General features: G+C 37.2%; 1 protein-coding gene across 3 annotated transcripts in view; it reads left to right on the top strand.

Moving 5' to 3' along the window:
* Window positions 1-27,500, top strand: part of VAV3 (vav guanine nucleotide exchange factor 3) — a 159,713-nt gene that overhangs the window by 50,740 nt on the left and 81,473 nt on the right. For all 3 annotated transcript variants that reach the window (XM_062615908.1, XM_062615909.1, XM_062615907.1), the window contains exons 3-14: window positions 6,812-6,870; window positions 7,697-7,762; window positions 10,600-10,708; window positions 14,211-14,303; window positions 14,396-14,464; window positions 18,789-18,892; window positions 20,889-20,988; window positions 21,930-22,025; window positions 23,653-23,721; window positions 26,227-26,313; window positions 26,776-26,861; window positions 27,232-27,364. In XM_062615908.1, the coding sequence (XP_062471892.1) occupies window positions 6,812-6,870; window positions 7,697-7,762; window positions 10,600-10,708; window positions 14,211-14,303; window positions 14,396-14,464; window positions 18,789-18,892; window positions 20,889-20,988; window positions 21,930-22,025; window positions 23,653-23,721; window positions 26,227-26,313; window positions 26,776-26,861; window positions 27,232-27,364 (1,071 nt within the window). The remainder of the gene's footprint in view (window positions 1-6,811; window positions 6,871-7,696; window positions 7,763-10,599; window positions 10,709-14,210; window positions 14,304-14,395; window positions 14,465-18,788; window positions 18,893-20,888; window positions 20,989-21,929; window positions 22,026-23,652; window positions 23,722-26,226; window positions 26,314-26,775; window positions 26,862-27,231; window positions 27,365-27,500) is intronic.

Genomic DNA, 27,500 nt, shown 5'->3' with positions numbered 1-27,500 from the left:
GTCTTTTGGTTCAATAGTTAATGATGGTTTACAGTAAAATATTCAGATATGTTCTCTTTGCCCTCCACCCCATGCCAAGTCAAGTATTGATCCAGGGTTGTCTGGGGCCTGATGAGGTACACAGTACCAAATGGTAAACCTTCTTGCATAAGCAAGGCATTTGAAGATACATTTAAGTATAGCAATTTTATCTTATCTCTAAATGACAGAGACACACAATAATGGTTTATCTTTTTCTATTTCCCCTACTTATCTTCAATCTGAGGTATGAGTGAAAACAGTTTAATGAAAACTCACTCAGCACCTTGGCATGAGTAGCAGTTCTGTCTTTGAAGTATCCTGAATGTGAGACACTTCAAATGGCCTCATAAGAGCCTTACCCTAGTGATGCAGAGCATCTATGTCTTTGTTTTCTCTAGGAACACTGGATTTCTGTTTGCATTAGCTGTTTGTTTTTCATAATTTGCCTTGAATTCTGGGCAACGTTTTGTATATGCAGATAATTAATATGTGCACATAGATATCTCAAGACTCTCTACTTTTCAATACTCTCAGTCTGAGCCTCTAAAAGTTCTGGAGCTAATTTCTCCTACAAAATTAAGCCATTTGGTATTTGTTATATCAAAATCAATATGCTTTTCTTCCAATCATAGTTTTCAGGTTATGAAGTGGGGAAAAACACACAGAATGTAATGTAGTCTTGATAAGTAGTCTTATATGTAAGTATGTGTAACCATTTCATATTCATGGTTGTCTTGCTGGTTGTCATGGTTTAAGCGCAGTCGGTAACTCAGTACCGCACAGCCGTTCACTTACTCTCCGCACTTCCTCCCCCCGCTCCTGGAGAGATGGGGAGGAGAATCGAAAGAATGTAACTCTCACAGGTTGAGATAAGAACAGTCCAGTAACTAAGGTATAACACTATCCACTGCTGCTGCCACCAGTAATAATAATGATAAGGGAAATAACAAGGGAAGAGAATACAACTGCTCACCACACGCCAACTGACACCCAGCCCAACTGAGCAGTGATCTAGTCCTTCTGGGTAACTGCCCCCAGTTTATATAGTGGGCACGAGGTGCTGTGGTATGGAATACCTCTTTGGTTAGTTTGGGTCAGGTGTCCTGTCTCTGCTTCCTCCCGGCTTCCCGTCTTCCCTGGCAAAGCATGAGACTCAGAAAGTCCTTGGTCAGAGTAAACATTACTGAGCAGCAACTAAGAAGATCAGTGTTACCAGTGCTGTTCCGAGGCTCAAAGTCAAAACCACAGCACTGCACCAGCTGCTAAGAAGAAAAATGACTGCTACTGCTGAACCCAGGATGCTGATAAACTTTACTTTGAAACCACTTGGAAGCTCAGGTAAAATGGAATGTGGTGTTTCTTTTGTGTAAGACATCATGTATTAAATGAACATATGCCTTCTTTTCTAGTGGAATTTCTGAGTGTCCTCCAGAATGTCTTTTGAAGGAACTGATTCTTGAAATGATAATGGTTAATGGTACTGATATTGTATGCAGAAGTGGAAGATATTAGGATTTTGTCAAGCAAGGAACAACATCCTTTCTGAATAACAAAATACAGGTAGACTCACTTCTCTGAGAAAGCAAATAGCAAGTCTGTAGTTTCTTTGGAGATGGTGGTACCTAAAGCAGTCTCATGCAGCCATTAGGGTCTCATCACACTCATAGAACTTAGCTTGAAAGAAGTTACAACTACATGTAAACCAGGTGTAATTTTAAAATGCTGTTTATACTGATAGACTTTTAATGAAATTCAGCCAAAGTCAGTTGATGAGGGGGCGTGTTGGGCATGTCATTAAAGAGCTAAAGTTTTCTTGAACTTGAGTGCTTAAGATGAGTCCTCTAACCACAGAGACTGGAATGGAGGCAGACCATAGCCAAGGAGGTCACCAGCTCTCTGAAGGATTAATTTCCCTTTGTGATTGAAGACTATTTCCTCCCCCTCCCCCCCCCCAAAAAAAAGTTAAAATTGATGAAGTAAAATAACACCTGTTTGGGAAGAAACCTATGTGCATGTATCAACAAAGTAGCATGTCAAAAAGTAGGTTGGTATTGGAAATATTTTTTATTGGCAAATAACTAATCTATGTTAGCTAATCTGTTTCTACCTATTTGTGAAATCTGTTTCTATGTACCTGCTAAAAAATTCACTTCAAGGGAGGAAGTGAAGTTTTCAACAGAATGCAGTCCTCAGTTACTAAGCTAGATGCCCAAATTTTGAAAGCTGACTTGACATGTGGTATATGTATTCTTGGTGATTTCTACTGTGTATCAGAAAAACATACCCTGATTTTGGTGTGTATATGCAAACAACTGCTTTGAGGATCTAACCCACAAGTGAGTCTTTCTAGGTTTTATTGGCATAAACTATGAAACTGATGATGCCATCGGTATTGTTGATCTCTTCATGTTTTCAGTTTAGGTAAGCATCTGAAATATAAATGTGACAGCAGCTGTCAATAGCAAGGAAATATTGCCTATTTGGGGAGACAGTGAGTTGCAAAATGATGGACTTCTTGTTTCTTCTAAAAGTGGAAAAGTATGTTTAAAATATACTTTGTTCTTGAACTGAACTATTTGCAAGTTTTCAAACTCAGACACACCACTGCCATGGAAAGAAGTAAAATAGTCCCTCTAGTGTACTGCTGCTGTAAGTATGCATAAGACTATCTGATGTGATTGACGATTATGGCTGCAGAAAATTGCAAAGTAGCATTTTGGCCAGGGAAATGAAAGCGCTTACATGAGCTGAACAGTCTAACCTACAAAAGTAAGTGAAGTAAAGCAACAATAAATGCCAAGCAAATGAAGTTTTGCTGTAGGAGTAATTCAGGAAGTAAAAAGTTAGTGTAGTGTAAGACTGTTGTCTTGCCTGATGCATGAGTGAGGAGCAGAGCCATTTGCCAGGGTGTGGGCTGAATTGTGGTTCCTCTTGCAGGGAAGTAGACTTGAATTTCATGTCACATTTTGCATAAACTGGCTATATACTGAAAAAAGGACTTGGATGTTCACATCATCTTGAAGTTAGTGTGGCTTTGATGTGACTTCTAAAGACTTGCTTAACCTCTGTCTGACGGCATTAGTCAGTGCAAAAGAGCTTTATTAAGGTGGATGCAGGTGCATCTTCCTTTTATGTCTAAAAGTCTCTTGCTAACATCTCTCAGTCTGAGCTGTGTTGTAAGAGAGTCATAGACTTAGTGAGTTTATAAGTGTGAGGGAACATAGTTGTACGATGTTTTGGAATATAAATGTTTTTTTTCACATGTGGTAGCTGGCTGGAACATAAATATGAGTCTTTACTTGGTATATAGTTTCAATGCCTGCTTCTGTTCAGAGTGTGTTTGCAAAGGCCCTACAGCCTTTTGTACATCTGTTTGTTGGAGAGCAGAGGAAGCAGAAGCACGGTTGTTATGGACTTCGGATAAGGAAAGAGTGCTCTTTTGCACTAAGATTAAATTTAGCCTCGTTCAAAGGTACAGGAGCATCTGTCAGAATCCTTGCTGTGGAATAGAACTGATCAGTCATTTAGGCTTAAATGGGTAAAATGATTTAAGGCTCCACTGAAAGGAAGAGAGCAAGGCAAAAAAAAAAGGCACATGGAAAGCCCTAAATTGAATGTTACGGACTGCCCTGTATGGTGCACTGTAATTTTGGAGTTCAGAATTGCGCTGTATTATAGCTTCCTTCACATAAACTGCATAGGGCTTCAAACTAGCACTGTTCTGAAAAACTCCCAAGTCAGTTTGTTCAAAACCAGATATTTTGCTGGGGTTAGTTATATTGTTTTGATGAGTGTTTACTGAAGCTCTGATTGTTTTTCTGGCAACTACGAACATGACTGTGACCTTCCCCACTGACTTAGAAATTTGGAAACTCTTAAGACTTCCTGCAGTGGGTCAGAATTTGAGAACTTCTATTCCATGTGGAAGAAATTTGCTCTAATTCATGTTGGAGCAAATACATTTACATGTATGTGATGTTGAAGTAGTGTGGTGACCAGAAGTAGTAGTTTAATATGCGATTACTTGTGTGAGTATTTAGGAAACTAAAAAGCCCCCTCAGTAGAAACTGTTCTGTTTCTTGACAGAGCACTGTTCTGCTTTAATAGGACTCATCATGTTTCTTGACAGAGCACTGTTCTGCTTTAATAGGACTCATCAATGAGTAAGCATTACCTTTTATTTTGTGGAAGTTATGTCTATTTTCAGTTATGTATTTTAATCTTAAATACACACTGTGGTCCTTATTGGTTTTAGGTTCTTGACTGTTCTGTTTTGAAACAGAAGAATAGTGATCTCTGCCCATTACCTTTTCCCTATTGTGATGTCAGCATGGCCACGCTTTAGTACTTCTGCAGAACGCTGTGTGTCTCTGATGAGATACTGACAGTTGTTATGGTGGTTGCCGTTTTCTTCTTTGTAGATTATCTAGTGTTTCATTTTTTCCTGTTGGCGTCTTGGCATATTAGTTTGCTCTTCCTGCAGTGCCAGGCAGTCGCTATTGTAAGAGCAGTTAAAATTCTTAGTTGTTTTCTGTTGTCTCTAGTCCTATAGTTCCTTTCTCTTTCTGTGTGTGCATGCTCTCATAAACGCTTCTCTGGCTTCCTCTGTGTGTGGGGTCCCATCCACCCCCCTCCCTGAAGCTGTCATATCAGTTTCTGAAATGGTTTTCATATTATTTTTAATTTATAAGCCTTGCTTTTGTTTGTGTTCAGATTGTAGCTGTAACATGTAATTTAGAGGTACACTGCTAAGTCATCTTCCTAAAATGAATATTATATTCTGGATTTTTTGTAAGGAACTTTTTTTTTGTGTTATCTTGAAGCATGTGAAGAGTAAGAAATAATACCACTGAGTTTGATTGTGCTAGACAAGTGCGAATCCCTCTAAGGAAAAGGGTCTGTGTGGGTGGAATAGTTTGCAAAAGATTTTCTGTGTGCTGGAAAGTAACATGCTGGAACAAGAAGGGGTTGTTCAGTTCACCAGACTCGCCCACCTCTGTTGCAATAATCATTAAACATCTTCTCCTCTGATTTTGCCAATCAGTCTTCACCCATATGTCAGGACAGATCATTTTTTTTTTGCCAGCTTCTGAATTTTCAGTTAACTTCCCATACTTGTCTCATGCGGTTTAGCAGTCCTTGCAGTCTTGCACTGGGATTCTTGCAGGTGTGCAGAGGCAGGTTCTTTTCTGGTGCAGAAACCAGAACTCCCCTGCAAAAGCAAGGCTCTTTACAGGAGTCTTTTTTTTCCCCTTGTTGACCTTTTGACTTACACAAAACAGTTTTTAATTTTATGGTTTATTCAATCATCTTTTATTCACAATTTCCAAAACTTATTCTAGGCTGTTTTGCAGTTCTGTTCATAGGGAATTGATGTGTCTGCAACTCTGATTATGCTCATAGCATATTCATTTGCTTTTATTATTTGAATTTTCTGTAAGGCAAAACCAGATTTTGTATGACAATAATTTTTACAGCAGCTTAAATAAACCCAAAATGTCCCTTTCACAGAAGCAGTATAACTTAGTTCATTCTGATTTTTTTTCTTTATTTGCATGAAGTCTGGTTCACTTTAGAGACTTTGTAACTTCAGTTTAAGCTCTGTAGTTGGCAGTTATTCCCTTAAGTATTTAATTTGTCATTCTCCCGTGTAAGAATTTCATTGTCCTTCCTTTCAGAGATGTATTGTTAACTGTGTTTTATGGTCACGTTAGTCTTCTCATTAGAACTTCAAAAATAAACATTTTTGAATTGCATAGGTTATTCCCAAATGCCCATGGAATATAGAATTTCTATAATGAATTTTGATACTACTGAAATGAGATGTCACTTCAGTTTAATATGGATTTTAAGTTGTGAAGACCCACTCTGAAACTTCTGGGGAATTCATGGGAACTTTGTCATTGGGAATATGGAATTCAGACAGGGTGTAATTTTAACACTTCTTTTTCTAGCAAATAAGACTTGACTATGTGATAGTACGCAAAACAATAGAAAATACTCATGACAATGATGATATGGTAGGTACAGTATGAATTGGTCTTATATGACTATAGCTGATGGCAAAATTAACTCCATATGTGTGATCATATGTACATGTATTCTCCCCTCCCTAATGTTCTCCCTCTCTTACTGTATAAACTTGAGCACTTACAAAAGATGTTTTCTTAAAATAAGATCTTCCAGACTACTGCTGCCCTCTAAAAACATACAAAGCTTATGGGCTCAAATGTGCAGCTTCTTTAACTCTTTGGTTAATCAGACATTGCCTTTCTTTCTTTGACTGGCGTTCCTGGAGAGGTAGCTTTCTGCTGATTTGGCATTTGGCTCCCTCTTCTGGCTATTGTTTGGAAAAGCCTCAAATTAGTCCGATTTTCTTTCTGGAGGTACAATAAAAAAAGATAAATCTTAAGAGCAATCTGTAAGATAAAATTTTAGTACAGTTCCATCTAGCTCCGGTTGAAAATTGTATGTTTGATTTGTGACAAATATCTGGTTTAAAATCCGCATAAATTGGCTTTTAATTATGCTGAAACTTGTCAATAAGAGAATTTCCCTTTTCCTCTCTTAGTGCTTCCATCACATCACCCAGTACAAAACCACTGAAGATCAGCTCATTGGAAATAGATGAAAATTCAGTGCACTCAGTTTTTGACACAGCCATATTCTGTGTCTGTTTTATATAGTTTGGTGTGAAACACTGTTGTTGATAACTAAAAAAATTGAGACCAAAATGTTTTATTGCTTCTGTTCTACAACTAATCATGGCTTCTGTTTCCTTCTTCTCCAGGTGATAGAAACACTTTCAAAACTTTCTCGCACTCCTATTGCATTAGGCACAGGAATAAGGTATGTTATTGCCCTTGTGAATGGTGGGAATAATGCTTCTTGGATGATGCTCCTCAGAAAAAATTGTTAGAGGCAATGCAGGCAGTGTTCCCCAGTAAGAACTTCTCTGGCTAGCTAAGGGTTTGGACCTCTGAGGAGCCCAGAAGGTGTTTTCTACCTCTGGTATGCTTACTGAAGTGCCTGAACTACGTTTAATTCTTGTGCTGAAGCATGAAGTGAACAAACAGTATTACAGAAGTTGTATGATAAGTGTGACACATTCATCGTAAGTCAGGCTGATGCAGTGCTGATATATGTAAGTAGAAATGGGCTTTCTCTTCCTTCTCTCTTCTAAATATCAGTGGAGCTGCCAAGTTTGTGAGTTTCATATTTTCAGAAAGAAACCAAAATATTCCAACCAAACCTAACCTCATGAATTATATTTGTGGGATGTGAGAGAACATGAAGGACTTCATGCTTTGGTGTTCTCCATCTTTTTGAATGGTTTGATTTGGCAATCTTACTATATGAATGAACAATGGGTTTTAACATGGACAAAACTCCCTAGTCAGTCCTGTAATCCAGGTCCTGTGCTAAAAAGAGTAAGTAATATTCTAGTTGAAAAACTGACAATGATGTGTATTAGTGATGTTTTACAACACCACCTAGGTTCTTTTTTTAATTTACAATACATATTGGTTCATACATATGTCTAAAAACACGTATACTGTTAGAGAGAGAGGAACATACAACCACATTAACATACATCGATCTGTGTGAAAAGTTTAGAAACCAAACAAAACTAGACTAATGCTGTCTATAATTCATGCTATATTTCTTTCTATAGGCCATTCCCTACAGAAGAAAGCGTTGATGATGAAGATATCTACAAATGTCTTCCTGATTTAATAGAGTATGTTGTAAATATTTAGTTGAAGACGTTTGCCTTCAGTTGCATGTTATTGTTTATATAATATTATGGAACACATGGTTTTAATGAGAATGGGATATTTATTTGATTTTAAAAGATTTTGTTAGCCATTATGCTGACCTGGAACAAGTAATTAAGGAAGCTTATCTGAATGATTGTATTCCATTTACATATGTAAGGAAGAATGTTTCATGGAGGGGTTGCTAGCAAAGTAAGCAATGAATGTGTTTAATTGCCTAAACTATAAGAATGCTTTCATAGAATTACAATATCAGTTGTAAGGGACCCAAGGAAATCGTCTAGAACTTGCAAAGAAAATGCATATTTGGATCATAATTCAAGAAGGTTATTTCCTAAAGTCAATTAAATTCTTTTTATGAGTGTATTTACCTCTCTGGGTAAGTGTTTGCAGCATTATTAATTATTGCCAATTTTCATGTTGGCTTTGAGGTATAAGTTAGACAGACATAAACATATAACATAGTAGTGAATGATAAACTGCAGCTTTATTTTGCAGACACAGGTGAGATAAATACATCTGGGCATAAAACTGTTTGGGAGAACTACTTTTGCATGCTATGGCTAGGATCTCTCAATACCCATTAGGAATCATGCTTGACTAGACCAGGGATCAGAAATCATTGTCCCAAAGCTCAACTCACTAGTGCTCACTTGGCTCTATCTTGGCCTTGGCCACACTGTATGTCGCTTGCTGTGATGTGGTCAAGTAGCTGCTGTTCACACAGTGAGATTAATTTCTTTACTGCCTACATAAAAGGGAAACCCCACCATGGCTGGCACTGCTCAGTTTACTGCCTTCCCTGCAGAGCTTATCCATGTCTCTGCAGCACACTGGCTGTTTCATAGCTGTTTTTTCCTGTGTGTAGGTGAGCGCACAGAAGGTAGAAGTTGTAGACTCCTGAGACCCACATGGGCTAGGGGTGGTGTTCTTATGTCTTAAGTGTACTGTCATTAGCACTGTTTGAAAACAATATTTCTGTCAGTCCTTGAATAGGTATGCAAATTCAGTGCTGGGAGTCAGAATTTCCTTAAAAAAAAAAAGGTAACAAGTCATACCAAACAAATTGAGATTCATAGCTTTTTTTTGTGTTAAATCACAAATATTAGTTGATGAAATTTGATAGATGCTGTCTTAGTTGTGGAGGAAACAATTCAAGACGTACTCTTTTCAAAAGAAATAGAAGTGTCAGTGAATGATGCAAATGGCCCACATCTTTTAGTTTCTCTGAATTAGTATGGATTTGACTGAAAGTAATTGTCCCCGAGTTTAAATGGTGTCTTAACAGTTTAGAATAACTTTAAAGCTTTCTGTCAGAAAGAGCTGTAGTAGTTAAATGTTTCAATCTTTACTCTGCCTTTTTGCCAGCTTTTGTTCCCTGGAGCATAGGTGGTAAAGTGCAATGTGTCTGTGCTGCATCTGAGACAGCTGTGTTAAATGTGAAATGCTAGCACACCATCATCACTGGTGCAAGCTCAAATGCTAGACTAACTTGAAGCACCTGAGCTTTCTAGCTGTCCTGGGGCATAGTATCTGTTGGAAAAGGAAGGGATGTGAGCAATTTGTGTCTTCTGTTGAACCCCCCAAATATATGTTTTCAATCATTCCATCTACTGAAACTTCTAATGCTTGCTTGCTTTATCCTTCTGATGTTCTTGACTTAAAAAGAACAAAAGAAACAAATTATATTTAATAAATAAAAAATTCACTTGGCTTTTGTATAAAATTCTGATTATAAACACAGTGATTTTGTCTAGCATTTCAAAATAGTCCATGTGGCAACTGTGTTGGTAGCAATTCTCATTAATTTTGCTTTCTTTGAAATCATCAGTCTCTGCCAGTAGAGCTTCTGATGTCTTGTTTTTGAGTACTGATGATCCACATATAGAAATGGCTGTCCTTCCCAGGCTGGTGGACTGATCCTCTATTTGTTTTTTACTCTGAAGGATTTCAGCATTGTCTTCCAACAGTAAAAATCTCAGTTATCAACACATCTGATCAAGTTCCTATATTATGATGGCCAGACTACTTTCAATATCTTTTAGAGTTCTTTTGTAGACATGCCCTAACAAACATGGATGGAAAGAGGTATTGTGGGCTTGGTACTGTCTTAGTGCAAAATAAGCAAAACTCCAATAGGCCTTACCCTTATGAAGCTGAATTAATTGATTGTAGAGTTTGGCGCTGACTTTATGCTGAGGTGTTTCCATAGACTGGGTAATAGGAGGACACTTGTGCATACTCGGTTTTGTTGAACTGTCTGATGTTTTTAGTTTGAAAGGTTGCTTTTTTCATTGTTGGGTAGCTGAAGGTTGCTATGAGGTTATCAAAATAGTTTAATGTGTTTTACCCTAGATAATTCTTTTTTTTAGGCAGGAGAGAAATACCTACCAGTGTCTCACATCCTAGTGCAGTAGGATGCCAGGCAATAAGGAAAGGCAGCTCCTCTTCACTGGATGTGGTGGGAAAAGCGATGGAAGAAAGTAGCTGGATGGTATCTCATGACCAAACTGTCCTCACAAGCTGCTTTTAGTGCCTGGTTTAGTGTCCATGGGATTCTGAATTCATGCAGTCTTCAGTGTTGTGTTGATTTAGTACAGTTACTGTTTTTTTAAATGTGTTGATGAAAGAAAATTTATTAACTTAATTTCCATAATGAGTTCTTTTCATTAGATAGTTCTGTTAGTTGATCTGTTTGGCTACTGTAGAAAGCTCTTCCCCTGAGGAATGGTCCCTCGCAGAGCTGATGGTAATTTACCTGTGCTTCACAGCTTCTTTTTGTTTTGTCTTTAACTTTCAGTGAAACTGGTGTTGATGAAGATGAGGAGTTGTATGATTGTGTCTATGGAGAAGATGAAGGTGGGGAGGTTTATGAAGACCTAATGAAAGATGAAGCAGCACAGCAACCTGTATGTTTTCCAGTTCCTATCTATTTTTGAGCAATAACACTTATTTTTCAAAATTAATATTTGTGAAATTGTCTCTTTATAGCTTTTTCCACTGAAACTTCACTTGTACTCACTTGCATCCAGAGCTGTCCTGGTCCGTGCATAATCTCCTTTTTAAGACTTTGCAGTCTGTTTTGGCAAAGGGTTGATTGTTAACTGTGGTAATTTTTTGAAAGAAATGTCATTTTTAAATGAAAGACAACAGCTAATGTGATTTGTGTTCTTAGTTTTTATGGCAGTTCCCCAAAGTTACCATTATTTTGTCTTTGGGAAGGTTGTTTTAATCATTATTGTTTTGAGTATAACAGTATTGTTTTCAAGCCTGTTTTTCTTCTAATACAAAATCTTGCAGGTAGTGCATGCAAATCAATGGTAAGATAAGCAGAAAGCTATGTTAGTTGTTCACATTTTGCATAGTTTTATTTACCCTCTAATGTTTAGGTTATTCAGTGAAAACCAAAAAAGAAAGAGTTGGAAAACCCCTCTTTATATCTAAGTGAAGTTGCATGCACTTGCAGGCAGGGTGTCTTAGAAAAAGTGTTTGAATTGTGGGAAATCTTTATTGTGATTTTTTTTTTGAGTTTTCATTTTATACTGAAACTAAAAATGCATTAAGTTCGGGGTTTCACATAACGAGTGTAGGTGGCTTTTTTTTTTCTTCAACTGTAGCAGTTAGTAATCTCTGGCAGTTTGGTAGCATGTAAACTTTCTCTGATTCTTTCCTGTTGTAAATGTCTCTCTTGCATATCCATGTTTTTAGCAAATGATTAATATAGTGATTGGGACTCTCACATTCTAATTTTAGTTGCATCTTAGCCTAGATACTTCAGATTGAACAGACTCGCATTTGTTTCTAATGGAAAATAAATGAAAATTGAAAACATTAGTACAGCAAAATATTTTTCCACAACATGTAATGAATGGAGAGATTACAGTTGTTTTGCTGTGACAGCTTTCTTGAATGTGGTAATTATTTCTGGTTTGTGATAATTTCCTCTCAGGTTTATAAATACACTGCATGCTAACATGACTATTTTGCACAGTACTTTGATTTGAATCCTACAGGAGAATTCCTTGTATGTGTAAACACTAGCACCGGACAATCTCCAAGCAGATTTTTAGAATCGCCAGATACTTTTCGGTCTCCCATAGCAGCCAGAATGCTTTGCATCTCCTCATCTTTGATTTATTGTCGTTATTTTCTGAAGTAAACTGTTGCACTAAGTTATCTCTAGCAGTACCTGACCTTCAAAGGCAATTTTTTCTCACTTGTACTGGTATTCACACATTATTTCTTATTTCCTCTCTCCTTTTATTTACTGCACTTAAGTTCTGGAAGTTTGTGGTAAAGCTAGGAAATGGATGTGTAAATTTCTGCCAAAAGTGCCTCTGTGAATGATTTGTTTGAGTTAGGTGAGCACAAAATTCAAGGGAATCATTTTAAGTGGAATTCCAACAGTTTGTTTGCATTGCTCATGTGAGAGTTGATGAAACAAAGCCCCACGTTTTACAAATTGGTGTGAACTCCTATTGGGTACAACAACTAGGTGCAAATACTGCAAGCACTTTGAACAGTACTGGGCTCTCAAAGGTAAAGGTGAAAAATAACTAGAAGCCTGAGTAATGTAAAATTCTAGTATTTTATTGAGATAATAATTAGCTGTAGTTAACCGCGACAGTGCCTGTTTCCCCCTGCCAAGGAATTTGGGAATAAATGATAGATTATGAGATGAGGCTGATCATCAGATGATGCCCACAAAGTACATTGCTACTCGTAATGACAGACTGTATTTTTGCAAAATGGTTCCTTCTGTCTGCAGCTGATAAGAATGGCACTTTAATGCGTGTTGTGGGAAAATGAATAACTGTGTTACTCAATAATTATTTCATTCAATAATGAAAATTTGCATTTTGAAGAGTAATTTCTGAGATAACGCAGTACATGGTAGATACGAGTGAGAAGCCATATTCCAGTTGCAGGAGCTGCTTGTAGAGTCACATGGGGACAAACAGAGAAGGGTAAAGGAGGTATGTCAAAACAGCAAAAAGAAGTCTGAGCAGTGACGAAATTTTTGTGCCTGTCTGATTTGCAAATTTACATCTAGTTTAGGTGGTAGGAATATGTTTCCTACTCTTCATAGCTGGCCAAACAATATTATAGGTGCTTAACGTGGCTCGTGGACAATTTAATAAGTGCAGTTTGCTGTGGTATGTATAGTGGGTCTCTCAAGTGGACTGATAGCAAAGAGAGGGGAGTGGAAGGAGTGTAGCTCTTGGACACACTAAGAGCTAATTGTTAAAATGACAATCTAAAAATTTTGTTATTCCTGGAGCAGAAAAGTCTTCTGTTTGAAAGCTAAGTCTTCTTCTGAATGGGAAGAACTTTAGTGCTAGATTTCTAGTCCCGACTCTCCCTGTATTTGAGTAATGCATAGTCATCAGGTCTATTATGTGGAGTATATGGATTCCCTACACTGGGTGAAAAAATTTAAGATGCAGTCAGGGATATAATGAAAGAGGCCTTGGAAGGATGTTACGCATCCTTCGAAGGATAAGTAGGCCTCAGAAAGGATGTAGTAGTACTTTGCTTATTAAGACACTGCTTTTTTTTTGGTCTTGGAGAAAGCATTTTGGATCAATTATTGTTTTAATTGTAAGAGCTACGTACTGTGTCTGGTCTCCAAGCTGACCTGTATGTCTCCAGATGCTTTAAGTCTTGCTTGACCCAGTGCTTGTATACCTTCTTCCAGGTATTTACTCTTATTTGAAGGCAGATTTGCAAGTTATTGAAGCTGTGACTGTAAATCTGATCTTCAGCAAGAGTGCTTGTAACCTATTTTTCGAGTCCTGTGCTGAAAATGATTTCAATTAACTATGAATCTGGTGGTTTACATGGAAAAATCCCAGGATTTCATTGAAGACTCACGCATACATATGTAAGAGTTGAACTTAGAGGTCATTGCACTTCCCAATTAAAGGACAAATATTGTGTCTGAAGAGAAAGCTCCCCTTGAGAACCACAAGGGAAAACTGTAAACAAGTGCAGGGATTAGACTGAATCCAATATTTATGGTATTGAAAGTTACTTAGATGATTTAGTGCCATGAAGTTTAATGGAATTATTAGCTGCTGAGTATTTTAAATAAGATTTCTAAGTCTGGATGTAAATTAAATGTGACCTTGTATTTCAGCTTCCAAAGCACATGCAGAAAGTTCAGTGTTTTAGGTCTAAACATGAACTTTTCATAACATTCCTTTAATGCTGAATTTTAGTAAAACTCTTAAAGTCATCAGCTCATTTCACATTAAAATAATCTTGGTTATTGCTTTCATATCTGGAGGCTGCAGTACTGAGAACTTCAGGAAGCAGTTATCCTAATTGCTTAATTCTAAACAAATAAATACATTTGTTATCCATTAGGTGCCTGTTAATGACTTAAACTTGACTCTATTGTAATTGCAGAAATATACTGAAAATGATATAAGAAGCTGTTGTCTTGCTGAAATAAAGCAAACTGAAGAGAAATACACTGAAACTCTGGAATCTATAGAGAAAGTAAGATGCTACTTACAGCATTTTAACTTATGTATTTTTATAGCAGTCTAGAAAATATATCATAGTTGATATATAAAAACTTTTTCTTGCAGTTTTTCATGGTGCCACTGAAAAGGTTTCTGTCTGCATCAGAGTTTGATACTGTTTTCATCAATATTCCTGTAAGTAATTGCATGTTTAATGTATTTGATACATTTGTGTTGCACGTTACTGCACAAAATTATTATTTGAAATATGGTGCACAATGCATTTATGTAGATATTAATGTAGTTGATAAAAAAGAATATGCACGCTATTTTTCATGCTTGACTGAAAACATAAAAGTTTCTGTGATTATTAGTTTGTTGCACATATTTTTGGCCTAAAAATAATAGTATGACAATTTACATGTATTTTTAGTTGGTGTAAATATTCAGTAGATGTCTTTATTTGGCTTCAGATAAAGACATCAGACATGGTCTGAAGCCTCTCTCAACAGACAAATGAAAAGAATCTTCTTTTATGAGGCACACTGTAAAGAAAGCCACCAGAGTGTGGCCATATTGCTCTTGCTATTGAACTTTTCACTCTGAATCTCAGTTGCTGTCATTTCTTTCTATTTGAGTATTAGTCCAAAATATTGCCAGATATAACTAACCTAACTTGACCATACTTCTTGAAGTATGTCAGCTGCCTGTAAAGACCCCTTTACTTTTGAAAACGTACTTGTATTCTGTCCTACATAAATGTTCCGTATTCTTTGCAAATAAGGCCATGATGTGCCCTACGTAAGTTAGTGTAAATCTCTTTCCTAAGGCTCTGTGGGCCCAGGCTTATTGACTTATGTCCGTTGAAAGACCTAAAGCCAGCCAACGTGAAACGCTGCGCAGGGGTATAAAAAGGGTTTACACACTTCAAGTACAAACTCAGGAGTTGGCCTGATCACTATTCATTAAAGAAATATAGGGGGATCAGGTAAGAGCAAGAACCCTAACAGAACAAAACCTGTTTGTTTGAAACTAGGAAGACACGTTATAAATTATTTCTGTTGTTTTACTTTGCTTTTCTCTATCAGCATTCAGTATTCTGCTGTCATGAGATGATGCTTATTTCTAATTCCAGTAATACTTCATAGACATCTAAAAACATTGAAAGAAATACAGAATTCGTCTAAGCTAAAAATATGTGCAAAAGCTTTGTCTGCTCAGACGTTGTCTCTGCAGCAATTCCTCAGCAGGAAGGCTGGAGGGCACTGGAAGCTTGTTTTAGACTAAAACCAGCCGTTACACAGAGCTCTACAGCAAACTGTGACATGGAAAGCAAGTGCAGTGTTCTCAGAACAGGATGAATTTGTCTCTGTTAAAGGGTTTTGATCAGTGCTTAGGGTGAAGCTATATTCACTATATAGACAGAGCCAGGTTTTTTTTGTCCCTAGTAGCTGGTACAGTGCTGTGTTTTGGTTTTAGTCTGAGTAATGTTGATAACACACCAGTGTTTTAGTTGTTGCTAAGTAGTGCTTACCCTAATTCAATGACTTTTCAGTGTCCCACGTTCTGCCAGTGTGAGGGGGATAAAGGGGGATATTTATTCCCCCCATCATCATATCATTTTAGTAATAATAGTAATAAAAATTACATTTTACTTTTATTTCATTAATTAAACTGTTATTATCTCAACCCATGGGTTTTTGCCTTTTTGCCAATTCTCCTCTCCACCCCACTGAGGAGGGGTGGGGGAGTGGTTAAGCAGTTGCGTGGTACTTGCCAGCTGGGCTCAAACCATGACAGATATTAATATCAGTTAAATTTAAAGCTTGACTTTGAGTTGGAAATAGAAGCTCAAAAAGGCATTTTGTCCCCTTAGCATTAAGCTGTTTTTCAAGGATGTTTCCTAGTTAAGTCTGTGTGTTTCTGAGAAAATGTGCTTCTGTAATATATTAGTAGGGAAACATTTCTATGTTAATACCTCTGCTGCAATTTAATATTCTGAGGATATGGCCATACAGTTGCTAGCAGCTGAATTTGATCTGTTTTACGTTTTTGCTCCCTCACCTCTGATGAGTGAAGTTCACTTAGTTCACAACTCAGTATTGTGTATTATTTTTGTAGTATGTCATTTACTGCATGAAACCAGCTGTTGCAGATGAAGCAAAGCATATGCTCATAAGAGAGAAGTAGCAGTATGTTTATTGATATAAAACAGCAATTTAACAAAGTTTGATAGCTAATAGGACAGGTATTTAACAACATTTTATGGCAAGGTACGTTTGTTTTATTACAGCTAGGGCAGGGTCAGACAGAAATGTCAGGGAGGCTCTCACGCTGAGTCACAAGGTTTGGAAAGGACCCTCTCATGTGTTAAACTTCTCAGCGGGTAGTTTAGGTGTGGCTGGATCCAGACTTAGTCCCAGACTTGGTCAACACTTTATGTCTAATGGACTATAAATGCAAAAATCAATTCTTTATATGAGCTAAGATTTCAAAGGTTAGCATGCTATTATTCACTTACTAATAATCTGTTGTGGTAAGGAATCTCTCAACCTTGAAGAGTAACCTTGAGAGGCATCCTAACTCAAGGGGAGATCCTGGCATGCTGCCCACTGCCATGCACGGGAGTTCAATGGGCCCTGGGCTGCCCACTATGGAGTAAGATAATTGACTCATAGCCATATTTGCATATTGACTATAGAATTTAGTTTTTTTTCCAAACTCGGCTTGAGTTGGAACTTGACCAGGACTATGGTTAGCGGGCATACAGGTTGCTCAGATTAGCCCTTGGCTATTTTTCTTATCTCCCTCTCCTAAATCCACTTCAAGCTGGATGCAGCCAACAGACAACTCCACTATGGCCAATCACCACCCACTGCACTGGTGGTTCTCACTTGATATGGGAAATAAAGGCCAGGTTGGAGGAGTGGAGCACCCTGCCACACCATCTTAATCATTGAATCATAGAATGATTTGGGTTGGAAGGGGCCTTGAAGATCATCTAGGTCCATCTACCTTGCTGTGGGCAAGGGTACCTTTCACTGGACCAGGTTGCACCAAGCCCTGTCCAACCTGACCTGGAACACTGCCAGTTATGGCATCCACAGCTTCTCTGGGCAACCTGTTCCAGTGTCTCACCACCCTCACAGTAAAGAATTTCCTCCTAATATATAAACTAGATCTACCCTGTTTAAAGTTTAAATCCATTCCCCTAGTCCTATCACTACAGGCCCTTGTAAAAAGTCCCTCTTCAGTTTTCTTGTAGGACCTGTTTAGGTACTGGAAGGCTGTTATCAGGTCTCTGTGGAGCCTTCTTTTCCCCAGAATGAACAACCCTAACTCTCTCAGCTTGTCTCTATAGTAGAATTGCTTCAGACCTCTGATCATCTACATGGCCCTCATGTGGATTTGCTTATACTGGGGGCCCCAGAGCTGGGACGCAGTACTCTAGATGGGCACATAAGAGCAGAGTAGAGAGTGGGGAATCTCCTCTCTCAACCTGCTGGTCACGCTACGTTTTGGTACAGCCCGGTATATGTCTGGCTTTCTGGGTTGCAAGCGCACATTGGCAGCTCATGTTAACCTTCTTACTGACTGGTGCACCCAAGTCTGTCTTCTCAATGCTGCTTGGGGTTGCCCTCACCTAGGTGCAGGAACTTGCTCTTGGCCTGTTGAACTTCAAGATTTGCATGGGCCCACCTCTCAGCCATGTCTAAGTCCACCTAAATGGCATCCCCTCCCTTCAGCTTGATGACTATGACATCCTGGCAAACGTGGTGATAGCGCACTCAATCCCACTGTCCATGTTGATGACAAAGAAGTTAAACAATGCCAGTCCCAACACTGTTTTCAAATCTATCTTCAATGTCTCTCTTTTTTTTTTTTTTTTTTGTTAGCAGTCTGTGCACAGTTCTTGATTTCCAAACATTTTGACTTGCTTTGAGTTAATTTCTAGTGAATCTTCTGACAGTATCTATGTGGTATTAAGGCTGACGTAGTTTTCCATAGTTGCTTACAGATTTTTGTATGATAGTGAACAGACAAGGTGAGTTACAACTGTACTCAGAGAGCAAATCTTTCTGCAATAGCTGTGCCTTTCTGTCAGCTATTAGTTGCTGGCTGAATTAGGAAATTCATTATGATTGTAGTTAATACTAGAACATCGGTAATTAACCAATGTAATGTACAAAACTAATTTTTCACAGCTCAGGGATGTGAATCATTACTTTATCTTGTCACTAAAGCATTTACTTCACTTGCTTAATTTGAAAATTATTATAAAATGAAGATGAATTAACAGTGCACGTTCTAAGCTAGAATAAATTATTCTCTAATAGGTAGTTCTTGAAGTTTAGTTTTTCTTGTTGCATGATAGGGAAGTTGTGGCAAACCAGGTTGTACTCAAATTATCTGTTTTTCAATTTATTGTAATTAGTGGATCTAACATTAAATAATTCATTTTTATATTCAAAGTTCTGTTTTCAAAAACCTTTCCTTCTCCCCATTTACTTTTTTTAAGGATTTGGTGAAAATCCACAGGAACCTAACACAGGACATCAATGATTCCATTGTAAACAAAAATGATCAGAACCTATATCAAATTTTTATTAACTACAAAGAAAGGTAAGATTTATGCACTCATATTAATTGTGATAATTTATGCTCAATTTGATATTTTACCTTTTTTTTATTTTTTTTTTGAAACTGGGTTGTATTTTATGTCAGTATAATTATTAAGCTAGTTATTTGTTGTTTTGAGCCTAGAAGTCAAAATGTAACTAACTGCTGTATGAGCCCTCTCTCTTCTTATGCTCAGTTTTGGCAATATTGTTACATAAGCAGGTAACATCCAAATTTTGAACAAAAATAGCTTATTCTGCATAACATTTTTCTCATGCAAAAAATCCTGGGTATCTTATAGCATATCCCAGTTTTGTTTAACAGTTAAAATGTTATAAAAATGGAAGAAGGGGCAAAGTAAGGCAAGGATATATATATAAAGGCTATTCCAGGTTAAGTAAAACGGAAATAACCGTAATTTGGAGGAAGAGAAAGCAGAAGGGACTGCAGAAAAGAAAGAAGAGACTGGGGACTTAGCCTACCCTGCAGTCAAAGGTGTGACAGTAAAGCTAACGTTCTACCTTCAAACTGAAAACCAGCCAAGCTGGTAACAGGATAACTGTGGCAGCATGCCATGTCCTGTAGGCTAATTGCCAGTTTTTTTTACTCACCTTTTTGGATTTACTTTTTCCTGCCAGCATTGAACAGCTTTTGGTCTGTATAGATGAGCTTACATGCCTGTGGCATATATATGTGGTGGAAAACGCTTGTACTGTGGGCTACAGTGTTGACCTACCTTGAAGTAACCCTTGGGTTGTGGTTAAAAATCAGTTCCTTCAGGGACTGGAGCAGGAAAGACCTCTGGGAGAAAATTGGGTTTGCTCAAGAGTGATGGGGAAGGAGGATTGTTGCAGTAATAACATTCTTGTGAGAAACTGGACAGCAGAAAACAGTAGAGTTGTTTTCTAAGCGTGGAGGGTGTCCCAGGCTGCCCACAAACAGTCTTGCCTTCAGAGACCCTCTGTCCAGCTTTTGTGTTGGAGTAGGACATGTTTATTTCCCAGGCTGCTAGACTTTCTGCTTCTGTAGGAGGGAATTAGGGGACAAGAAGTTGTTCTGGAAAATGCTTATCTTTCAAAACTGGTTCTGAAATGTGTGCTAAAAGGGGAACAAAGGACACTGAGATGAAATTTGAAGTTTATATTATAGAACAATGAAACAGAAGGCAGTAGACTTAGTGTCTTAACCATGTAGTGATTAAAGTAATCAGAAGTGGTGTTAAATCACTTTAATCACTTCAACTGTGAAAAAAGAATGAGGGGGGAAAAAAAATGGTAAATATTAGGTGAGACAAAAAGGAATCTGGGAGACCCTTGTGGAAGGCTCACAGGAACCCCCCCAAAAAAGGATTTTAAGCATACAGAAGGAATTACCTCAAGAAATGTAAGAAGAGATTAAAGGAAACGGCACTCTTTGCAGTGGGACTAGTAGAAAGAAGGACTCCAAAGAGGGACAAGAAACTTCTGTCGTAAACCCAAGCTCCTTCAAGAAGCATTGCTGCCCTTGACAGCTATCGAAAATTTCTTGAGTTTCTGCACACTGTTATTTTGATCTGAAGGTTTCTGGTAGAAACTGTTGGAGATGGATCAGTTTAGGCAACCTGTAAGTTCTTTAATAGATAGCTGTAACAAATCCTCTTGAGTCTGTGTTACAGAATTTATACATCACAACCTTGAAAATCTGTTCTAAATATTTAAGACTGTTGATCAGTTAAATAGCAGTTATGCTCCTTTTTAATGAGTCCTTTCATAGTCACATGTGTATGTGAATATTAAAGGATGTTGCGATGCTTTTACAGCATTTTGAAGGCAGATAAAAATTGTATTCCTCTGAATATCCTTCATGCTGCTTATTGAAGTCTATGGCTAAATACTATCCTGGGTTATTTAGGCACTGCTCCTTTTGAAAGGAGGATTGTTACCAATGTATTTATGACAAAAATTATTGTTCTTATGTATGGAAACGTTTCTCTTGTTCTTTATCTCTTGCTTTGATTTAGATTGGTTATCTATGGACAGTACTGCAGTCAAGTGGAGATAGCAATATCATGCTTAGACAACATCTCTAAGACCAAAGAAGATGTTAAATTGAAGTTAGAGGTATTAGTATTAACATGTATATATACATATACATAAAAAACGTGCTTCTATGAATATGCCTCACTTTCATCTAAGTAAAAACTTTATGATAAAAAACCAGCTTAACTGAAACTAGAATGTGTTTCTCTTCCTTTTCATTTTTTTGGAGTCCCTAGTCAAATGAATATGTGAACTCTTGCAGTACATGTCCTGGCACTGAAGTGAAAAGTTTTGCCCCTGACATGACATCAATAGGGCTAGGTTGCCTTTTAGTTATTTTTTTTTTTTTTTTTTTTTTGGTGAGTGGTGTGGGAAGCGATCATCAGCTGTACCCTTCTGTTTATCGTGATAATATCTCAGCTGAGAACATGGGCTCTAGGCTAAACAAGCCCTGGTCCCACAGCCTCACAGGCTCACTATCTGGCATGACCCCCTTTCAAGCAGAGCTGCTCCTGGTCAGCCCTGAGGGTTAGTGTGTTTCTAGGTAGTGCACAGCAGGTAGACATTGCCTTAATCTTGTTGCCTTAATATGAGGGTCCTTTTGGACGTGCCCTGAAGAGTGTCTCCTGTACCTCTAATCTGCTGGTGGCTGTAAGACTTGCTGTGGGTGTCCTGTCTTTTCCTGCAGATCATTGCTAAAGATTGCTGTCAATGACTTGGATGAAGGGATGGAGTGTACCCTCAGCAAGTTGTTGTCTTTGTGATGTTTATTCTACTCTTTCTCATACTGTTGAAATATCTAAGAACAAGTGTTCAGGTTCAGTCTTTTTTTTCTTTTTTTTTCTTTTTTTTTTTCTTAGCTCTTATTGTCATATCAATTGTTTCCTTTATTTTGTTGATATTCTTTATATCAAGATTAATATAGTTGCTTGGCCCATGTGTCACAGATTTTTTGTATGTCTTGCATGAATATTTTTATTTTCTAGCTCTCTTGTCTTATTCTTTCTTCTCCTTTGAACTAGGAATGTTCAAAGAGGGCCAATAACGGGAAATTTACATTACGGGATCTTTTAGTGGTTCCAATGCAGAGAGTGCTAAAATACCACCTACTGCTCCAGGTATTTTACTTTTGAAATTGAAGGGGGCTGAGTATCATCAGTGAATTGTAACAATGAGAGTTAAATGTCTTTTTCAAAGGGAGGTGATTCACATTTCCATAGATTTGAGGCTGATTTGTTGCAAAATAAAATCCAGTCAAATGTGGGCTTTCTTTCAAAGATCATTCCTCAGAGCTGAAGTATATCTGGGAAAAAAAGAATAAACCACGATTTTTTCCTCAGTATCTGAATCTTTCATTCTTGGTATGTTTAACATGTTTAGTAGTACCAAAGTATAATCATGGTACTTTGAAATGTGAACCATCACCCCCAGAAAGAGGAAGCTGGGCCATACTTACAGCATACTTTTAAGATGCTTCTTTGCTGTCATGAGTTACAATAAAGCCATACTTACTTTGAAATGCTTCATGTTATAACCCACAAAGCATTAGGTTTTGCAGTTCTGTAATAAGGGTGGAGAGTCTTATAAATTTAATTTGATAGCTGTGCCAGGAGACTCATTAGTTCAGCTGCAAAGAAATATATTACTTTATTAGAGTGTCAACCCTGCTGATGCTTGTAAAATGTCATTTTAAAAAGATCTACTACTTGTATGTGAAGCACAATTTTGACTCTGCAGAGCAACATGCATTATGTAATATTAAATTATTTGAATTATTTTTATGAGTCATCAGTATTTTGATCAGTGGAAAATTGGAAAAAAAAATGAATGCTGCAGCTGCTTTTTAAAGAGACCTGAGTCATGATTTTATAATCAACCTGTATATTGTGAAAAGATGATACACAGTACGTCACTAGGCTCTGTGTGAAACTATATTGTATGTTGTACAAGAAAAATATTTTAATGGACTTTGAAAGAAACAAATCAGTAAATTATTAATATTGTAATATGAAGTATAGTTATTTCTGCATTTCCAATGATTTTAGCAAGTTATATTTGTTGAAAAGTTTAATTCCCTTCTCAAATTATAAAGAAGAAATAGCCCATTTCCCCAAGAGGTTACTTCTTCACTTCATAAAAACTAAACCAGCCCCTTTATTTTCCATTTGGGAAGTGGCTAAAAAAATTCTTTAAACATTTACATTTGATTTAAATATGTCTTCTGAGGCAGCATGTCAGCTGAGTCGGGTGTAATGAGACAGTGACTTCTTTTAAGCAGTGCACCGTTTAGCAGAGATTTTATTGCCAGTGTACATCCCCTTCTGCAGAAAAGTGCTTGCAGTGAAATGGGATGATATACAGTAATGTGCAAATGAACTCAAGTGTTTACCTGTGCTTTCAGCACACATACATTAATGATCTGATTTGGCAAGTTTTAAGTACCAGACTGACCAAATTAGCTTCTAATGATGGTTCATTAGTGGCTAAAGTCAGTGTTTAAGCTATATAGCTATCATTCTTTAACAGTTGTCTGTTATCAGTTTGCAGTGGTCCCCAGTCAGTTCTAAGCTGGTCACTATGGGGATGAAATATGTGAATAGGGGATCACTATGGGGGTGAATATGTGAATTATTAGGTTGTATTTTATGTTTTTGGCCTTTTTTTTTTTTTAATTTGGGTGGGGATGAGTAATGACAATGTCAATTTATAAACTGACAGTGAGTGAAAAATTTTAACTGTTCACAGGAGCTTGTAAAGCACACTACTGATCCCATGGAGAAGGCAAATCTAAAACTGGCGCTTGATGCAATGAAAGTAGGTATTCATGGCAATTAAGTATTTGTCTTTGTTGGCAGTTAAAATATTAGAACTGTTTCTTGGGGGAGATAATGCTTTTCACAGCAGATGAAGCATGTTTTCACAGGTCACAATGAGCTATGTAAGTGTATCAGGGTAAGTATATAGTTGAGGGCTTTGTCCAAGTCTGGAAACAAGCTCAGTAGTTTAATGAAGTGGATGGTTTATAAAATGGAACTTCCTTACTTAAGTTTACTTCTACATCATTTTGCTGTCATTTTTGTGATGAAAAGCAGGTGTTTTGATAATGGGTCTTGCTTCCAAAATTTAGGCATATTTCTGTCACTGTAAATCAGTGCTAATCAAGGCGAGTAGACTCCTAGTGAGATGAAGACGGTTCTCTTTCTTCACAAGTTTGGATTTTTTCTGTCCTCTTCTTATGAGCTGTGTAGCTTTACTTTAGAAAGTAGTAGTGTCTGGAGATAGAATATCTATCACTGTATATTGGTACAAACAAATGCTTTATAGAAGAGGTGTTCTGCCTTATGTATAAGGTAATATGTGTTCTTTTGCGCAGCTTCAAAAATGAAGCACAGTTCTGCTGCTGTTCGCTTCACAGCACAAATTGTGACATTCTTGTGCTGCATTGTGATTTTTTTTTTATTTTTTTTTTGCCTATCTTTTGTGGGGGAAAAGGGGAAAGAAGTCAACATGACATAGGTCATATTTCCTGTTGTAATCTATATGGTCAACAGAAGATGCTGAAGTCAGACTAAGTTAGTTCTGGGTCACATAGTTGTCTTGTATTATGCGATTGCCTGCCTTGAATGCCTGGAATACAGATCAACCCACTAATGAGATTTCTGGCTCTCATTTTTTTGTCATCCGCTTTCGTGCAGTGAATGCAGAGCATGCCATGACAATTATCTCCCAGGGAGAGATGCCTGAAATGGGATGGCACACTGTTGCTTCCACCTAGTGGCAAGCCATGTACCCTGGCTGCTTCTAATTGGCTAGGAAAATAACCCTGTTTTTTATTTACTCCTGCCCTCCTTTTTCTTTTCTGGTTTGCTTCATTGTTTTTGGTGGCAGTTGGACTGCAAATAAAAGACCAGTTAAGAAATCTCTTTGCCAGGGTGGCTGTGGCAGTTATGTGCTGGCAAGGCAGACCATAACCATCCAATCAACCCAACACCCCACCTCCCTCTGCTCCACAACCCAAATACCCCTGCTCTCCGAAGGTATGAGCATCTCTCCTTAAGGGTGCAGCATTGCTTCCCTCCTGATTTAGTATATCCTTCTAGTAGATATAACTGTGCAACCTTGGTATGTTGCTTCTAAAAATCCTGGTGTGTCTGCTTGAAAATGAAAATGTCTTTGGAAAAACTGCCAGCTAAGTGGTACTGCTCCCAAAGAAAGAAAATTCTCGGAAGGATTATGCTGTCAGATTTCTTTTAGCAGCAAGAAAAGAGGTTATTTAATTTCTACACTAACTCTTTAAAGACTGATGTGAATCTATCCTGCAGAGATTCGTTTGGGATGCTTAGCATAATGATTACAGCTATTCTTAGGCTTCGATTAAAAATGTCCTAGGAAGATGTATCTTTCTTCCACCCTCCAAATAAGTGACCATACTGAAGGGGTACTGTAAAAGCAAGTTGTGAGATCAGAATGCCTTTTCCAGATGCTGCTCTCAGCGTCCCTGACCCTACCAATTGTCGTTCTTGCTCATTCCTCATCTCTAGCCATAAACAGAGAAGCTCCAGTGAATTGTCACTATTACTCAAACATGTTCAGAGCATTTTACAGGCTTTAGTGAAGTGTGTACAGTACATGTTCTGGTAAAGGGGGCAATAATGATCTCAACCTATGACTTCAGGTAATATATCCCATTAAAAGCCTCTTTAAAAGATCTGATGTGTAATGGCTTCTCTCTGCTGTGCAACAGTAAGAGCAAGATCCTTCCACTGGGGCAGTAGCTTCTTCTCTCATAATATGCAGCCAGGCTTACCATATGTAATATGATGTGTGTGTGATGTGATATATGCTTATGAGATGGTTGTGACCTTACATGGTGCTTTTGAGCTGCCTTACACATTTTCTACGATATGCTCAATTTACCTTCTGTCTTATTCTCGGATACTGGATGTTGTTGACTCTTTTGGTAGTGTGTTGCATAAATTACATTTCCATCTTTAACCTTGAAAATAAGACATTAATGAAATTCAGAAGAAATCAGCCCTTTTTTACAATTTATCATGTTTTCCTCTTTGTTGCTAAATTTTTGTTTCAATAAATATGAAGAAAGTTGTAAATAGATTGAAGATATGCAGAAGCTTTTTTCCTTCTTTATTTAGGCATATATATTGGGGATTCTCAAACATAAAAGATACCTATTTTTTTAAAATGTACTAAATACACATATAATTCAAAGGCAAATTAGAAATAAAATTGCCAAAATAGTGTATTAAAGTGGCCTGTTATAGAAAAGTTTTTTCCTCCCTTCATCTGTTTATGCTTTAGGACTTGGCTCAATATGTAAATGAAGTGAAGAGAGATAATGAAACGCTTCGTGAAATTAGACAGTTTCAACTATCAATAGAGAATCTGGTATGTGATATTTTTCATTTATATGCAGTTTCAAAATCGTTTTTGATCAAATATATTGATGTATTTTCTTCCCCATTTCATATAATATTATAGTACTCTTGGTAACATTTAAGTATAAATATGCTTTGCTTGGTTTAGAAAAACATGAATATTTAAGTGCAGAGATTGCTATTTTGGGGGTCAGTCTGTAGATAAATATATTTACATAGTTAAATGTTTGTATTTGTACAGTAACTCAGGTGGTTTTGTAATGGGAGAAGTTTTCCCATTTGAAGACTGAAATGGAATGGACTGATTTTTTTTTTTTATTGTATCTAGTTTAGATGATAGTGAGGAAAATGCGTTTTCAGGCCCTAGAAGTTCTTTATTTTGAAGTAAAAGGAGTAAGTGATCCAACACTTGAATGTGTCATCATCTTGACACTTTTGCTGTATTGAATTGTATGTATTGCTTCTGTTTCAGAATCATTCCCTCTTACAGTATGGAAGACCTCAAGGTGATGGGGAAATAAGGATAACTACATTAGACAAACGTGCGAGGCAAGACAGGTGATATGACATCTGGTGTTTGCTATTAAAAAGCCTTTAAAGTAACTCTATTTAAATTTGAGGTCAGCCCAGTGATTCTTGAGAGTACTTTCCATTTCACGGTGTATTCACAGAACCTATCCACTGTTTAACAAGTGAATTTACAAAGTGATTCATGGCAAGTTAGCTATTCTAACATCTAAGATCACCTAAGTCCCTTGCAAATACTAGATCTCTAGCAAAAGTTTGATCTTTTTTTTTCTTCATTATGCCATAATTTAGTTTTTCACCTTCAAAATTTTAAGTGCTACAGGCAAAGATGTGTAAAATAATGCTTTAGGTATTAGATTTCTGGAGTGTTTTTAACTGTCTTTATATTGAATTTTTATAGGCACATCTTCTTGTTTGATCTAGCTGTAATTGTTTGCAAACGGAGAGGTGATAATTATGAAATGAAGGAAATAATAGATCTTCAGAAATACAAAATTACAAATAACCCCACTACTGATAAAGAAAATAAGAAGGTAAATATTTGTTGCTGATTTATATTAAAATGTATATTTTTAGCAGCAATTTTGCACGAGCTCAGAATATATACACAATTTATTGTGATTCAAATGTAAGCTGAAGTGCGAATATTTAAGGGTTTAAATGTTGTTT

Source organism: Pezoporus occidentalis, unplaced genomic scaffold (assembly GCF_034315485.1).
Source record: "Pezoporus occidentalis ecotype Australia unplaced genomic scaffold, CSIRO_AGI_Poc_V1 ctg186, whole genome shotgun sequence".
NCBI lineage: Eukaryota > Metazoa > Chordata > Aves > Psittaciformes > Psittacidae > Pezoporus > Pezoporus occidentalis.
The sequence above is the reverse complement of the archived record's forward strand: the minus strand, read 5'-3'. Positions and strand labels throughout refer to the sequence as shown.